Source organism: Phalacrocorax carbo, chromosome 20, assembly GCF_963921805.1.
Source record: "Phalacrocorax carbo chromosome 20, bPhaCar2.1, whole genome shotgun sequence".
Lineage (NCBI taxonomy): Eukaryota > Metazoa > Chordata > Aves > Suliformes > Phalacrocoracidae > Phalacrocorax > Phalacrocorax carbo.
Window position 1 is genome coordinate 8,337,601 of NC_087532.1, and position 16,384 is coordinate 8,353,984.

The 16,384-nt window shown below is 51.6% G+C and overlaps 1 protein-coding gene across 5 annotated transcripts in view; it reads right to left on the minus strand.

Annotated features, from left to right (window-relative positions):
* Positions 1-2,896: 2,896 nt before the first annotated feature.
* The window catches only part of SPEN (spen family transcriptional repressor), a 67,776-nt gene continuing 54,288 nt past the window's right edge, over positions 2,897-16,384 (minus strand). For 3 of the 5 annotated variants that reach the window (XM_064470029.1, XM_064470027.1, XM_064470032.1), the window contains 5 exons: positions 7,404-15,345; positions 6,385-6,798; positions 5,332-5,526; positions 4,648-4,806; positions 2,897-3,110 (listed from right to left, as the gene is read on the minus strand). In XM_064470029.1, the coding sequence (XP_064326099.1) occupies positions 2,979-3,110; positions 4,648-4,806; positions 5,332-5,526; positions 6,385-6,798; positions 7,404-15,345 (8,842 nt within the window). In that variant the 3' untranslated portion in view covers positions 2,897-2,978. The remainder of the gene's footprint in view (positions 3,111-4,647; positions 4,807-5,331; positions 5,527-6,384; positions 6,799-7,403; positions 15,346-16,384) is intronic. The other 2 variants (XM_064470030.1, XM_064470028.1) reach the window with 1 other exon arrangement.

Sequence of the window (16,384 nt, forward strand, 5' to 3'; positions counted from 1 at the left end):
AGCCGGACACATGGATGGCTGCACAGCCATCCAGACACACGGACAGGCGTGTGGCCAGATGGACATGGGGACAGTTGTGCAGCCAGACAGTCACCGGTAGAGCTGGACACACGACTGTTGTACGTCTAGCTAGTTTTATGTCTGTCTGGACGGACAGACACCCATCCAGCTGCACACTCACTGCCTGCCCCCCCCCACTGCCAATGTTTGTCTGTCTGTGCCCCATCCGTTTGTCTGGAGCCAAGATCAGGCCTGGCCTTGCCCCGCCCCATCCCTGGGATGGGTGATGGACACACAGATAGGCACGGACAGACAGACACATGGCTGCTGGGGGTGGGGCTGGGCATCGCAAGGAGTCCGACCCTGCCCGGAGGCGGGGGCAGGGTTTTTGGTTTTCAGAGTGGGACCGTTGGGGCAAAAAAGCCCATTTTTGGGAAGGGTGGGGATGGTGATGCGAGACCAGATGGGCAGGCATCTGTCTGCGTGGCCACCTGTCCATCCAGCCGGCCGCACAGCTGTCTGTGTGTCTGGCTGCTGCAAGAGCAGCGCACAGCCAAGTGTACCGCGCCCGTCCGTGTGTCCGTCAGTCTTTGCAACTGTCCGTCTGTGCGATTTGCTGTGAGTCCAGCTGGATTTGTGCTCGTCTGTGTGTCTGGTTGCACATACAGCTGTCCGTGTGTCCGGATGCCCCTGCAGCTGTGGGTTGCCACCAGCCACTCACCCATCCATCCCCTCGGCCGTGTGTCTGGCTGGACATGCAAATGTCCGTGTGTCCAGCTGGACGACCAGCTGTGCCCCAGCCCCGTTTCTAGCTGGATGTACACCTGTCCGTTTGTCTAGCTGGATGGGCATGTATCCGTGTGTCCAGCTGGGGGTGTGACTGCAGCCCGCCCCCCCCCCGCCTTGGGTCAGGGGAAGGGGATGGGGACAGAGGCACCGACAGATGGACACACAGACGGGAGCAGGTTACATGGCCAGGACATGCAGCCATGGTCAGCCACCCAGCGGGACACATGGACAGCGCTAGGTCCAGCCGGACAGACGCCCGCCCAGCCTCCTCACCCTGGCATCACCCCACAGCAAAACGGGCTTTTTTTGCCCCAAAGGCCCTGCTCCAAAACCCAGCAATTTCACACACACACATCCCCTTTTTGTCCTGGTTTTTAACCCAAACCAGGCTCCTCTGCCGCCAGCCCGCTGGCCCTCAGCGGGGCGGGGGAGGGGCGCAGGTCTCCTCTCACCCCACCCCCGCTGGCCGCTCTGGCGGGGCCCAGACCCCAGATTTTCTCCTAAATTTTTTTTTTTTACCAGATCTTCTTGATTCAAACCCAGTCCCAGCAGCATCAGTGACGCAACCGAGGGTTTTGGCGGCTCCCACCAGCTCCTGGCGCCGCCTCCCTCCTGTGCCAGAGCACGGCCCGCTTTTGGGTGGAAAAGTGATGGAACCGTGAAGTCTGGCTGTTGTTTTTTAAAGGCCTGCGAATATCAGAATTCGGGGAATTTTTTTTTTGCGGGTAGTTGGTGCGTAGCGAAATTAAACTTTGAATTTTATAGGAAAAAATTAGCAACATTGTTGTTTTTTTCCAACAAATTAGTTCCAACAGGCGAGGGAAAATAACCAAAGATTTGCGTTTCCGCTGAGAAAATGTTCTTCTTTCTTCTTTTTTTTAAAGAGCGCGGTGACGACTCCTGGGGGAGCCCCCGACCGTCCTTCCGCTCTCCCCCCCATCCCGAGCGGCCGAGGGACGAGATCCGAGCGCCGAGGTGTTTTGTATTTTTTAATAAAGTTTGTAATCCAATGGACACACAAAACAAAACTGCGCTGAGAAAAACAAAAACAAAAACAAAAAAAACCAAAAAAACAGTTCCATAAATTAATAAGTGTTAGGGAAGGCGAAGGGGGGGGCGGGGGGGGGCGAAAGTCTTTTGTACAAGTGTATAACACTTCCACAGCTCATGAGACGAGGGGGGCATGTTTAAATGAAGCGCACTTACAAATGAGTGACAATACAAAGTCTGAGTATGAAAATAAGATTTTCTCTGAAAACACATTTTTGGCACAGATTAAAAAAAAATGTATGTTGTGGGGATTTGATTTTTTTTTTTTTAAAGTCAGTATTATATATATTTATATATATTATATATATATTTATATATACACACACCCACTGAGTTCTGCATATCCCACCAGGAAGGAAAATAGCTCTCCCTTTTGTGTTTTTTTTGTTTGTTTGTTTGTTTTTTCATTTTCTATTTTCTTTTTTTTTTTTTTTTCAGTGTAAACTGTACATCCCAGATGAAGAGAAGACGGCTGCAGCAGGGGCAAGTGGAGGAGAGGAAGGTTCACATCCAGAAAAAAAAAAATAAAACAAAACAAAAAAAAAAACCCCAAAGGGAAAAAAAAAAAACCAAAAACCAACCAATAAAATAAAAAAGATAATGTGTGAAATGCTCCTTGACCCACAGATCTCAGCAGAAGTCCCCAGGTCCTGCGTTTAGTCCACGGCGCGTGTTAATGTGTGTCAAGACATCCAGAACGTCACAGCGTGTCTCCAACTGTGCAAAGGTCCGAGTCACTAATTTAGTGCAAAGGCAGTTCAGGTTCTTTTTTATTTTTTTCCTTTTTTTTTTGTTAAAAAAAATAAGCCATCCTTTATCTTTTCCCCAAAAGGAGGCACAGAAACCCAATACCAGTCCGCCTGCTGAGTGCATCAGTTGTCCGTAAGCTAAAGCAATATGTAAACATACAAGGTAGCGGAACCACTACCCAGCGACAGTTTGATCGAGGCCGGTTAGGGCAGGAGGCTGGTAGTCTGGCAGCATTTTCTTGTTTCATTACTTTCTTTCTCTCTTTTTATTTATTTTTATTTTAATCTTTTTGGTGGTTTTTGTGGGCTTTGTTTTTTTTTTGTTGTTTTTTTTTTTTTTTTGCTGCAGGGCCTTGGAAAAAAAAATTAAGTCAGTAACCGGTAAACAGCTCATACCGACGCGATGACAATCATCAGGTGAGGAGAGATGTTGGAGATGCTGGCGAGGAGGTCCGGGGCTAGGCGGGACAGGTGGCTTTCCGAAAATTCGCAGGGTGGGAAGATCTGCAGAACGTAGGCAGGCTGCGAGGGAGGAAAGAAAGGTGTGTCAGAGAGGAGCTGGGTGAGGGCTGGCCAAAAATGCAGGAGGTTTCACATGGCCCAGTGCCGGGTCCTGCCCTTGGGTCACCCCAACCCCAGGCAGCGCCCCAGGCCTGGGGCAGAGGGGCTGGGAAGTGCCCGGCGGAGAAGGCCCTGGGGGGGCTGGCTGACAGCCGGCTGGGCATGAGCCAGCAGTGCCCGGGTGGCCAAGGAGGCCACCAGCCCCCGGGCTTGTGTCAGCACTGGTGTGGCCAGCAGGGGCCGGGCAGGGATGGGGCCCCTGTGCTGGGCCCTGGGGAGGCCCCACCTCGAGTGCTGGGCTCAGGTTTGGGCCCCTCGGGACAAGAAGGGCCTGGAGGGGCTGGAGCGTGTCCAGAGAAGGGCAGCGGGGCTGGGGCAGGGTCTGGAGCACAAGTGTGCTGGGGGGTGGCTGGGGGAGCTGGGGGGGTTTAGCCTGGAGAAGGGGGGGCTGAGGGGAGCCCTTCTCGCTCTCTGCAGCTGCCTGAGAGGGGCTGGAGTGAGGGGGGGGCTGGTCTCTGCTCCCAGGTCACCAGTGACAGGGCGAGAGGGAACGGCCTCAAGCTGCGCCAGGGGAGGTTTAGGTTGGAGATGAGGGGAAATGTCTTCCCTGCCAGAGCGGTCAGGCCCTGGCACAGGCTGCCCAGAGAGGTGGGGGAGTCACCGTCCCTGGGGTGCTCAGAAACGTGCAGACGTGGCACCTGGGGACATGGTTTAGGAGGCCTGGGGGTGTTGGGTTTGGGGTTGGACTCGATGATCCCGGAGGTCTTTTCCAACCTTAGTGATTCTGTGATTTACTCTATGAAAATGGGACATTCGGATGGTTTTTGGGTGTTTAAAGGCTCATAAATGAACAGACTCATATGAAAAGGGAGAGGCTGCCTGGCAGCCTCAGGTGTGGGTCCTGAGGTGGGGGGGTTTTTCCACACCAGGGATGTAAGAACTGGTTTTATTGCAAAAGACAAAAATAATTCCCATTAATTATCATTTCAGCAGTTGTTCCACACGCCAATGCCTCATTCTGGGCTGTTTACACCCAGGGAACAGACTCAAGCTGATTCAATGCACCAACGCATCCGGAATAAATGCTCCCCATCACCAAACCCAAACATTTTGCCATTATGTGGCAAAGAGCAAGAAAACTCCAGGTGTCCTGGAAAAATCAGGGTATGATGTGAAGAAGAAAGAAGGGCTCTAGTTCCAGAAGAGTTGCAAAATGGGTTTGGCTTGTTTTCAGCGAAGATGTAGGGCTGTGAAAAACAGAACGTACATTTAGGGTGGGTTTTTTTGGCTTTGCAGTTCGTCTTCATTAATTTTATCAATTATGTCGGTGCACTTTGGTGACGTAACGAGCCAGCATGGTAAACGTGGGGGCTGTATTTCGATGATAAAGACAGGCACCTCAACAATTTTAAGTGAAAACCTGGGTTGGAAGGCCGTAGGTCCTGTTATTTATCAGTTTAGTTTATCTACGGCATTTCAGGGCTCTCCCTGCCAATACCTGATTAGAGCCGGGGTTGGGAACGTTGATGATTCCTGCAGCTTGCTTCGCCTGCAGGTAGCTGATGAACGCAGCCTTGAGTGACTCCGTCTGATTCACTACGTCTTCCTGGTCTCGGCCACAAGGCAAGGCCAGTAGCAGGCAGTAATCGCTCTCCACCTGGAACGAAAATACAGAAATTCAAATGTTTGCTGGGAACAGGCCCGTTCCTGACGCACATTCGTGATCTGCAGAGGAAAATCCTCGCTTTGAACTCCTTCGAAGTTACAAAAGACGTGCTGAAAGCTCGGCCAGCCTAGATTGTGGTAAGGGCTGAAAACCAGTGATTTCTACGGCCGCCTGAACTCCGCTTTCCACCTCACTCACATGTGTCGGAGCCCGCAGGAATTTATTCCGGCGCCAGGTGACTTCAAAGGTTTCCCAACTCCACCATTCCCTTTTCTGTGATCGCAGAGCAATACCTACAGCTCACGACTTGCGGTCTGTATTTCACACTCTTGGGGACGAGGGAATCGCGCAGCGATTACCAGAATCCCAAAATAACACGACACAAGCAACAGGAGCCCAAGTTTCTGGGAGAATCAGTGGTGTTTTGTTACACGGCTGGTGAGAGCAGCCCAGCTTTCAGCACGCAGGTATTAGCTCTTCCCAAACATGCGTCCTCACCCCGGCCCAACCCCTCACCATCATCCTGCGCGCGACGCCCTCCAGCTGCGAAGCCTCCAGTCGCATGCGCTGCGCGATTCTCAGCGGTGGCCCTCCCTCCGGCGCCGGCAGGGACCGGTGCGCCAAGACGTTATTACCGGAGACGAAGTGGAGCTGAACAGCGGCTGTGTCGTTTTTTAGAGCCAAAAGGCCCTGCCAGACAATCGGGTATTTCTGGAAAGAGAGAGAGAAGAAATATTGAAAGCAAATGAAGGACAGTGGGATCTTAAATCCCGCCTGAGCTGCTCATTTGCCTCTGATACTTTCATGGCAATTAAGACACCACTGCTTTGCTTTAAGGACTTGGTACAGACGTAAGATCGTATCACTCCTCGTACACGCTGATCCGGGCTTGGGTTAGGTCCTGCTATATCAGTAATTCAGTCCTTTTTCTTCCAGCTGGCTAAGATGCCTGGGTGGCTCCCTTCATCGTAACATCAGAGCGCTTCCCAGTCTTTCAGCCTCCCACACGGCACGAGGCAGAGCGGGGCTGTTACCGAACACTGTTTTCTCTTTTACAAATGGGAGAACTGGGAAACAGCAGCAGCAGGAGAGTTGCTCAATGTTACACGTGAAATACTCAGCACCGAATGCAACCCTCAGTTCCTCGTCAGTGCCTGTTACTATCTCCCTCTACCTCAGACTCTAGGCTTTGGGAGACTTTTATTTTTTTTCTTCAAATTAAATACACCATCACTCTCTCCTGCCCATGAAGAAAACCTTCCAAAGGAACAGCTGACAGTAAAAATGATGCAGCACTGCCTGCCTGAGCCTGCAGGCTGTTTGAAACAATAATGACAGAAACAGGGGCTGCTCTGCATTAGCAGCGCCTTATCTTGACACTCTAGGAAACGCCATATGAACGTGAACACAGCTTAAAATTCACTGGGGACAGAAAAAGCCCAGAAAGCAGACAGAAGATCGATCGCCTTCTCCGCATCTGAAGCATTTGATGCAAGGGGGTCAGATTTTCTCCCCGGATGAGGAGCACGAGGCTACTCGGCCAGGAGAAGAGGACGGAGTGACACTTACCGTCAGAAGCTGAACCATATCCACAGGTCTCTGCGAAACGGGGTGAGGAGACGGCTCTTGTTTGAGAGCAGACTGGGGCTCAGGGCGATTGAGGGGCAGCCCCGGCGGCGCCCCGGGACCCGACGTCGTCGGGATGAACATGGATTGCTTGGGCACCGCCTGAGGTTGATGTGGTGACGGAAGCTCCTGTTTCATTGAAATGGCAACGGGGGAGGGGTAGGAGGTCTGGCCCGTGTCCGCTTGTGCCCTCTGAAGGTGGACATGAGGGTCTATCGGTGCCGCATGCCTATTTACAGTGGGGTGGTGACTCTGTTCAGGCCCTGCTGCCGGCGGGCCCTTGGGATCCTGGGGGATCTGAGGAGTCTTGCTGCGTACCGGCTGGCTAGGGTGCGAGTGTTCGCCCTCCGGTAGACCCTGCGAAGCAGATGGCAGGGGAAAAAGGAAAGATTTTAGGCCATGGGCATATTGGAACTCGTTAATTCAACAAGGCTGCCAGGACGCCAGCAGGTTGCTGCTGGAGAAATCTTGAGTGCGTCTCCGCACCACCAAACCAGCCCTGCTGTGGTGGTACCTGGACCAGCCTCTCCTTCCAAAGCCACCCCAGCAGCCCCTCACAGCTGAGAGCTGAAACGCATCCCCTGAATCCTGCCCCAAGCCTGTCCTTAGCCACGCCATCATCCAAGGGTGTCTGACCCATGTGGCACCTTGATGCTGGCAGTTCTCCCTCCAGCCCCTCTACGTCTAGGAACCTCTAGGCAGCTTCACACCTTCTCGTTGGAGTCAGAGTGTAGTTAAGAAAATGGAAGCTAAAGGCTTCCTCTAAAGCTAAGCAGTGTTCAAACCCTATTTCCCAAACAAAAATAGCTCCTCTTGTGCTGTGAACTCAAGCAGGGCTTGGAGACTAACCACAGAGAGCTAAACTCGGCTCCTGTGGCCGTGCAGAGCCACACTGGGGCTGTAATTAGCTCAAAGCACTCCAGATTTCAGGTAGAGGGAGAAGAAAGGGGTTTACTTCTCACCTGAGATGGGGTCATGCTCCGGGAAGGCAACCCGATCGGCGAGGCACCCGGGAACTGAGGATGCCCGAGCTGCGCCGCCGTATGGTAATTCCTCATGTCTCCATACACAGACCGATAATCGTGAAAGGAGCTCCCCGCGGGGTGCATGATCTGTACCCCGTGCGGTACCACCACCGGCTGCGTCAAAGGCAGTCCAGGCAGCTGGCTGCTGGAAGGGACACTGAGGAGCCGGGGTTCGCTGTGAGGAGAGTGTGCCATCTTGCCTTCGGAGGATTTTGGTGTCTCTTTTCCGGGCTGTGGGGTCTTGCTGACGGGGGGAGTTTTCACAGCCCCTTCAGGCGTTCGGGATTGTCTCGTTTCCGAGTGGTGCTCGCCCACAGCGGCCATGTGCGGGTGCATGATCATCCTCACGTCCCGGGGGACGTTGTACTGGTCGAGCCTGATGCTCGTGGGGTGCATACGGTAATCTGGCTGCATCACCAGGACGTCGGACTGAACGGGGGCTGGTCCCCTGCACACCGTGGTGTGGTGGTAGTGCATTTCCTCCTCGGGGGCATGCTGAGAAGACAAAGGAGGCATGACTATGTCCCGTATCGGAGCTGGCTGGGGCGTGCTGGATCGCTGAGGTTTGATCTCTATCTGGGGTTGCAGAGCAGCTCGGGGGGAGTGGAGCGCTTCAGGGCGGATGCCGTAAGGGATGCCGGAGAGAGGAGGGGTGTTCATTCTCACCTCGCCTTGGGACAGATGGCCCAGGGACACAGTCTGTGTTACGCTGTGAGGGGGCATGATAACAGATTGCTCGGGGTGCATGCTGGATATGTACTGAGGAACGGGAATTCCCGGCGCCAGCATGACCGGGGTGCTGCTCGATAGAGCCGGAGATGAGGTACTGCCGGGATGACAAGCCCGGGGGAACGGCGATGGCGAGTGCCCGCTAGTACGCGGCGAGTGCGGCTCCTGTTTGGTGACCCCCAAGTGGGAAATAGCCCGGTCGGTTGGGGTGCTGGGTCCTGAGCTGACGTGGTTTGCTTCCGGATGCATTTTCCCAGAGAGGGAAGGATGGTGAGGACTAACTCCAGGACTCAGGTTGGAGGGCTGCAGTGTCTTGGTCTCCACTTTCAGGGCAGCTGGATCGGACAGTTTTTTGTTCACAACCATCTGGTTGTGGACGAGTACGGGTGGAGTGTTTACAGTCTGTGTGAGGACTTTACCAGGCTGAGACGCTGGAGTCTGGACAGAAAGGTGGGATGAGTCAGACTTCTCCAGCGCAGTGCGCTCTTGTTTAACGGAGGCGATAACAGGCGATGTATTGTAAGGTTGAGTTCCTAGTACCAAAGAAGAATGGGTGGAAACAGTCCCGTAGCCTGCCGAGGTCTGGGAGCCTTTCGGCGTTGGCTGAGATGGCGTGATAGGTTCCTGTTTAATCTGAGACTTGGATACAGACTGCTGAAACTCTATGTCAACAGCACTGGCTGGGGGAATCTGGCTGATCTTGGCACTAATTCGCTGAGGGCCTTCCGTCTTCTGCCCTGAGTAACTCAGAAGCACGACACCTTCCGAGGTGTTCACCCGCAGCCCCGGACTGGACCCAGTCTCTACAGGCCTCTCCTCGATAATAGACATCGACCCCGGATGAAACCTGCTGTTATCATTTGTGCTTGACCTCTGCTTAAATTTCGGCGAGGGGGCGTTGACGAGACACGTCTGGGTTTGGGGAGCTTGCTTCACCAAGGCGATCCTCGGAGCCTCCTCCAGATCCACACTGTGGGGCATCCTGCTTATAACAGAAGTGGCTTTGGGAGCAATCACAGTACTTATCTTTTCCTTCTCGCTGAACACCGGTGCTTCGGCCACTGGTGGGTCCAAGGCGTTGGTGACGGGAACTGCTGGCTTCTCCTCTGAAACTGGCTTTATGGCCTCTACTGCGGGGTGGAGGGGTGCCTCCTCCAAACGAGGCGCACTCACCGGCTCAGCGTGCGTTGTCGTCACGTGCGTGGAGGTTATGCTCGTCGCTGAGACGTACTTGGGCTCCATAAGTATCTTCCTCAAAGTGCTGGAGTTTGTATCAATATCTGATGCCTTCGTGTCTGGTGGGAGAGCGGGAGGGGGCGTGGAATGGGCACGGGGTTCCTCGTGCCTTACCATCCACTCTGGCACCTTGGCAGCGCCAGAGTGAAGGGGGACGATGGCGGTGGGCACCGGGGTGGGCAGCTTGGCCGCGGCCACGGCTGAAGGGACAGCAGGAAGGGCTGCATTTGGGGCGCTCGGCGGCGTGACGGGTGCGTTCTCCATGGGCGACCGTATCTTGAACCCACTCTGACTTCCCTCATCGAGGGGAACCGGTGGGGTGGCCAGGTCCAGAGGAGCCGGAGCGGGCGCTTTTGGAGAGTTGCTGCTCTCAGCGACAGCTTCGTGCACGGCCACAACGTCAGCGGCTGCAGCCTTGCTGGCATCGGGAACGCTTGGCTCCATGGACACCTGAGCTGTGGTTTTAGGTTGCTTTTCCTCCTTTGAGGCTTCTTCAGGTTTTGTCTTTACTTCGTTGGCGGGGGGTGACTTGCTCTGCACCCTCTCCGGCTCAAAGGTGTTGACCTCAGCAGTGTCGCCCTTTCTGCCCGTGCTCCTTTTGCGCCTTTGCCGCGTGGTTTTCTGACGGCCCTTTTCCTTCCGAGCAACTTCAGCCTCCTGCAAGGTCTCGGCCTCCTGCGCAGAGTTGGATGATTCGCTGAAGCTGACTTCGGCCTCCTTGCTCTCTGTCTCTACAGCCGACGGGGCAGAGCTGGGAACCGTCTGCACCGTGGGCTCGACGGCAGCCTCAGTTTCTAAGATGTTATTCACTGCCTGATCAGTCTCGGGCTCCATCTCCTCCCGAGGCGACGGTAACACCAAGGGCTCTGCGGGGATTTCAGCTTCTGATTCAGCGGGATACGTCGGGGGTGCAGGAAAGCTTTCTGTCTCCCCAGAAATATCATTGATGATGGAGCCGATGGCCGCTGCCAGCTCGGTTTCACTAGCCTGATGAGCGGGTTTATCTCCTTCCTCCTCCTGACGAACTTCAGGCACATCTGCCGTCGGCTCTTTGTAGGCAGCAATTGATGGAGGAGTTTCGGTGAGTTTTGCAATGTTCTCCACGGCCTGCTCGAGTTCGATCTGTTTTGCTAATTGGGCAGCTTCAGGGGACTGCTTTGGTTCCCGCATCACCTCCTTTTCTGTTTCGGGGAACGAATCTTCTACCTCATTCTTAGCAAAATGGGGTGGCAAGATGTCATCTTTCTGGGGGCTCTTCATTTTGGCTGGCGACACTGCCACCGGCTCTGCCTCTTCCTCAGTTGGCCGCAGGGCGCCCTTGACTTCGTCCACATTGAGGCGTATTTCTACATTTTTGAGACACACAGATGCTTTATCTACAACAGTTTTGGTATTTTTATACCTTCCCCTTTTGGATTTCGTAACCTTTTCCGGTACCGGCTTCTTCTCAATGATCTCAACTGTGGGGATTTCTAGCTGGTTTTTCTCCGCATCCAGTTCTTTCCTCTCACGTTTCTGCTCGCTCACTGCTGGCTCTTTCTCAGTGGCTTTTGCTTTATTACCGTTGTCACCAATGCTCGATTCCTGACCACTTCTTTCAGCAGTATCTTCAGATTCAGCCGCAATATCAGCTTTTGGTTCGTTCTTCCCTTTCTTCCCCTGTTGGCTGGTAGCAGCTGATGAGTGACTGTGTGTTAGCTTCTGGGATCTAGGAGACCTCCAACCTTCTGCAGGCTTAGGAGCTTCCACAGCATCTTTAGTTTCAGCCTCCTCCAGCTCTTGCTGTACCGGTTCTGTCTTTATTGGTGAGATGTCTTCCTCTGGCTTACGGCGGGTCTTTGGAGGTCTTCCCCTCCTCGGGGTCGTAGGAACAGTTGTCACCGTCTCCTGCGTTTCCTTTTCCCCTCTCTTCCTAGTGGACCTAGTGACCTCCATGGAGTCCTTCACCGGAGATGGGCCTTCATTGTCCCCAGTGGTAGCGTAGACCGACCTGACGTTTCTGCGCCTAGTCCGGCCTATTGGCAAGCTTGGCTCCACGTTTTCTGGCTCTGCAGCAGAACTTGGAGATTTAGCAGCATTCCTCGAAACCTTCTCTGCCTCCACTTTCAATTCGGAAAGCTTCTGCATCTCCCCACGGGGAGAACTTGACCTTTTGAGTTTTTCACGGTCAATTCTTTCACTCTTCCTCGTGACAGGCTTTTCTGTGACGTTAGCTGCAGCCGACTGCACGGGAGTCTTGGAGCGTTTACTCTTGTAGGACTTTTTATCTTTTACAACAACTGGAGGTTCGACTTCCATATCATTGTCAGAAACGGGCGGCAGGACCTCAGCAGCCGCCTCCACCTTTTGACTCGCACTAGCATCAGCGTTGGCAGAAGGCAGAGGGTTTTCTTCTTTAGGTTCGGCAGCCTCATCGGACTTCTGAACTAGCTTGGGCGGAGGTGGGATCAACTGGGCAGCATCAGGTTCTGGATCTACACTGATGTCTGCTTGGGGAAACGAAGCTCCGGGAGTAGGAGGCTTGGTATCCAAGTACGAAGGATGCTCTGTTGCCACAGCATCCTCCTCTGGTGCCAAGGTTGTAGCAACAACTTCTTTACTAGCTTCTGCGACTGGCAGGGGTTCGGTTTGCTCGGGTGGTTCGATTTTGACAGGAGCAGCAAGTTCAGGAAAAGGTTTTTGTTCCTCCGCTGTAGAAGCTGGTTCAGATGGTTTTTCTTCTTTCACAGCAGCTGTTTCCACCACTACCTTTTCATTTGCTACCTTCTCAGAAGCAACCGGTGCTGGTTCCTGTGGTAGGACAGCGACTGAAGAGGGACCAACCGCTGAGGAAGTTTTATGTTCTGGTTCTTTACTGTCAGGAACCGTTTCTGGTGTTTTCGGCCGGTTTTCTTTATCTTCCTGTTTTTCCGCTTCTTTTGGTTTCTGATCTTTCTCCTTTTCTTTCTGCTGCATCCGCGTTAGTTCAATGAACCTACTGTGGAAGAGAACCACCGGTTCTTGCACCAAATCTGCCGCGCTGTTAGTCCCATCAGAGGAAGACTGTCTCCCATACAATCTACCAGAAATGAAGTCGAGATCATCGTCTTTTCTCTCTAAATGCTGCAGGCGCTTGGAGTCCTGTTCAAAGATTGAACTATGCAAAAAACGAGAAGCGAACAGTTCCTGTCTCTCTTGTTCCTCCTCTTTATGATCTTCTTTCTTATCATCCAGTTTCCCACCTTCAGAATCGGTCCTGATTTTTTTCTTTTTCATATACCAAGATGGAATAGGTCTCGGAGCTGAGTCAACCTTCTCTTTGTCTTTATTGTTTCTAAAACTAGCAAATCTTGAATCCCAATCTAGAAAGGACCAGTTTTCTTCTCTGGACGAAGAGAGAGATTTAGCTCTTTCCAGCAAGGCCTTTGTGTCTGGTGTGATTGTCTTGTCCAACGCAAAAGAGTAGAATTTGTTTCTTTCTAAGGAACTTGACAGTCTTTCATCTCTTTCACGTAACTTCTCTTCTCTGTCCCTTAATAAAAAAGACAACCTGGAACTCTCTAACAAGGATGAGGCTTTCGGGGAATGGGGTTTGTTTTCACTGTCATCATCCGAATCTGAAGGCACCTCCCCGGGTTCCAGGTCTCGGACAGACCGCTTGCGTATGCTGTCTCTTTTGACGATGCTGCTTGGAAAGCTGATATCAACTCTACCAGGCTCTTGCTTCACTTGTGTTTCCCACCTACTCGAGTCATCTTCAGAACTCAGCACGGATAGTTTTATTTTAGCCATTTCTGCCATCTGCTCCCTTCTGCTGGAATCGTACGGATTGAATTTCAGCGAGTCCTCCCTCACAGTCATGTTGGAGTACGAAAGGCCCTTTTCTTCTATTTTAGGCGACTCTTTGGTTTCCTTTAACGGCATTAGCCTTGGAGAATCGAGCGTGTCATCGTCCTCGTGGAAAGGGAAGTGTCTGATACTAGGGGAGCAGGATGTCCGTTCGGAGTCCTCACTCACCTGACGAGAACTTCTATAGTTTCTTTCTCTTTTAGTGCTAATTTCAAAGTCAAACTGGTCAGTCTTTTTCCTTTTACTTGGAGGAGAGTCATCGGTGACATCTTGTGGAGGTTTTCCCACCTCATGGACCAAGCTCCGTCTTTCATATTCATCCACATCTTTCTTTGGACTGCCAAACTTCTCAGACTTCGCTATCTCCATTTCCAGCTGCTGTTTTAACCTGCGACTTTGCTCCATTTGTTTCCTGTAGCTTTGCGTGTGGTCGATGTCAATGCCAATTTTCTCCTCCGTATCAGTTGACTGAGGCTTCTCTTGGCCAAGTTTATGGTCAGGTGTTTCTTCAGGAAGACCAGAGTAGTTCTTCCTTGTGTCCTCTCTCTCTGTTCCTTGGTCGTCTAGTAGCTGCACCTGTTTATGCTGGGGTTTTACTGGATTCGGTTTTTTAGAAGAGATTTCCTGAACTTCCGCTGGTTCATCGGGTGTCTCCATTAACCTCGCCTGCAGATCTAGGGTAGGACGCATGCCGATCCCACCAACAGTAAGAGTCTCCTGAATTTCTTTGGGACTAGTAACAGGAAGAAGTCTTTCCAGTTTCAGTTTTTTAGATTCCCTTTTAAGCACCTCCTTCCGCAGGGGTTTTCTCTCCAATTCTCCTTCCCTTAACATTGTCGCTTCTCTAGACGAAGCCGTTGCATCAAGCTGCTTTTTCAAAACCATGCGTGCATCTTCCTCATCTTGGCTGCTTCTTTTTACTTCCAGTTTTTGCCTGTCAGGCTTCAGATTTGCATCAGCAAAACGTCTTTTACGAGCCTCCAACTTGTCTAAATCTACCGCATTGGCCCCCTCAGAAGTTTGCTCTATCTTCAAGTGCTTTTTGGGCTTCAGTTTTCCCTCCTTATCCACCACTTCTACGTGACTGGCAAGGGCTTTCTCTTTTTGTACCTTGGTTCTGACAGGTTCCAGTTTAGACTGATCAGACTTGGTTTGCTCAGCTTGAGACGTCTGTGTTTTTTGTTCAAGAAGTGGGGACTTCATAGTGTCGTTATCAAGCTTTGCCCTCAGTTTCTCCAAAGCCGGCTGATCAATAACTTTCCCTTCCTTTTCTTTTACTCGGGTCAACACAACGCAGGGCATTAGTTCCAGGCGGTTTTTAGCTGTCCCTTCTTTGTCACCTCTCTCTTTACTTTGTTTGCTGTTGCCCTTCAATTTTTCAGGGCTGGGCTCTCTCTCATTCTCTTGATCCGTTTCAGAAGACTGAGAGCTGGGCGAATGGATTTTTGCTTTTCGTTTTTGCTTATCGGTTTTCTCCTTTTCTAATTTTTCTGGCTTCTCCTTTCTCACCAAGCGTTTCTCCTTGTCGACTCTGTCCTGGTCGAAAGCGCGCTCTTTCTCTGTTTTTTCGTTTTTTGCATAACGTTCCACGCGGGCTTTGTCGAGCTTGTCGTATCGTGGAGGAGACAGAGAGCTGCAGCTGCCACTGCGATCCGATGACCTGCTGTAAATCCTCCTCTCCGAATCGCTCTGCAGCCTTTCCGATTGCGAGGGAGAGGCTCCAGGACTCTGCGGACGCCTGGAGTGTGTCGGACTCTGGCTCCGTTCAATGGGTCTCCGTTCGTGGTCTCTGTCCCGATCAGATTCGAACCGTTCCCTCTCCCTCTCTCTCTCCCGTTGCCTGTAACTGTACTCCCTTATGTCTTGCTCATACGGATCGCCCCTGTAATCCCTGTACTCGCGTGGGTCGTCGTAGTATCGTGGGTCATAGTAGTCTCCTTGGTAGGGATCCCACTCTGCGTAAAATTCTCTGCCTCGAGCCGGGTATTCTCGCCGAGGATCTTCAGGATATGTCCCTGGAGTCCGAACAGTCTCATAGTAAGTACGATCAGGGGCATATTCGTAAGATCCTCTTCTTTCATCTCTGCTAAATATAAGAATAGAGGTGTTAGTTTTCCTTCGCAAGCAACGTACTGTGTTACCAATTCTTTATCATTTTATGATAATTTCTTCATACACACATCAAGGCAACTGTACACAGCTGCATTCAGAGATTTAACAACAATGCATCAGTCTGCAGTGGATTAAATACTTCGTTAGCTTATCAGACACTGCAAGGAGTTAACGGGTCATTTCCTGACGGCTCTGCCCAGTATCTTTTCACCACCCTCACTGCTTTGTTTTTGCCAAGTTCAAATCTCGCATTCAATTCAGGTCACACAGCACCTTGTGCACCCATGCGCAGTCTGTCACGGTGAAGACCGCCCCATCCAAGAACCTGAAACCTACCTCTGAAAACACAAGTCAAGTCAAAATTCGAGATCGGAACCTCTCCATTACTAAGCAGTAAACTGGTAACAAGATTTCTTTGAAAATGCTAAACCCTGTAAGTGATGATTTAATTCCAAAATTAGCTCTTCCGCTGCATGTGACATGCTGACGTTGCCTATTTACAGACCAAGTCACAAAAAAAAAAAAAATCAGGTTGTTTATGAGGGCGGGTGAATCCACGGGAAGCATTCAGCAAAGTCAAGGAATTAGCGTTATCTCAATATCTCCAAACAGCAAAAATAAGCCATTTATAACACTGAACTTGCCTTTTTGGCATAGGGGTGGCATAGAGCTGGTGCTCCAATTCTCCACCACTACAGTGCTTTGCACGCTCTATTTCACATACTTTTCTTTGGCTTCACAGTTTATGCTTTATGTTAAAAGCTGACAGCTTCACGTTTTGACACAGGTACAAAATTGAAAAAGAACACAAAGAAACAAAACATGGAGGACAAAAACCTCATTCTGCAAGAGAAGTGGGACATTGTGAAAGGCAGCTGTGAAGTTAAAAAAAATTAATCATGTTTCTTGTTTGGGGGTTTTGTGGTTCTTTTTCCTATTTAGACAGGGCTACAACTACAACCTAAGAGGAACTGGTTAGTGCAGATGTTAGCAAGGGACCATGAACTGCCAGG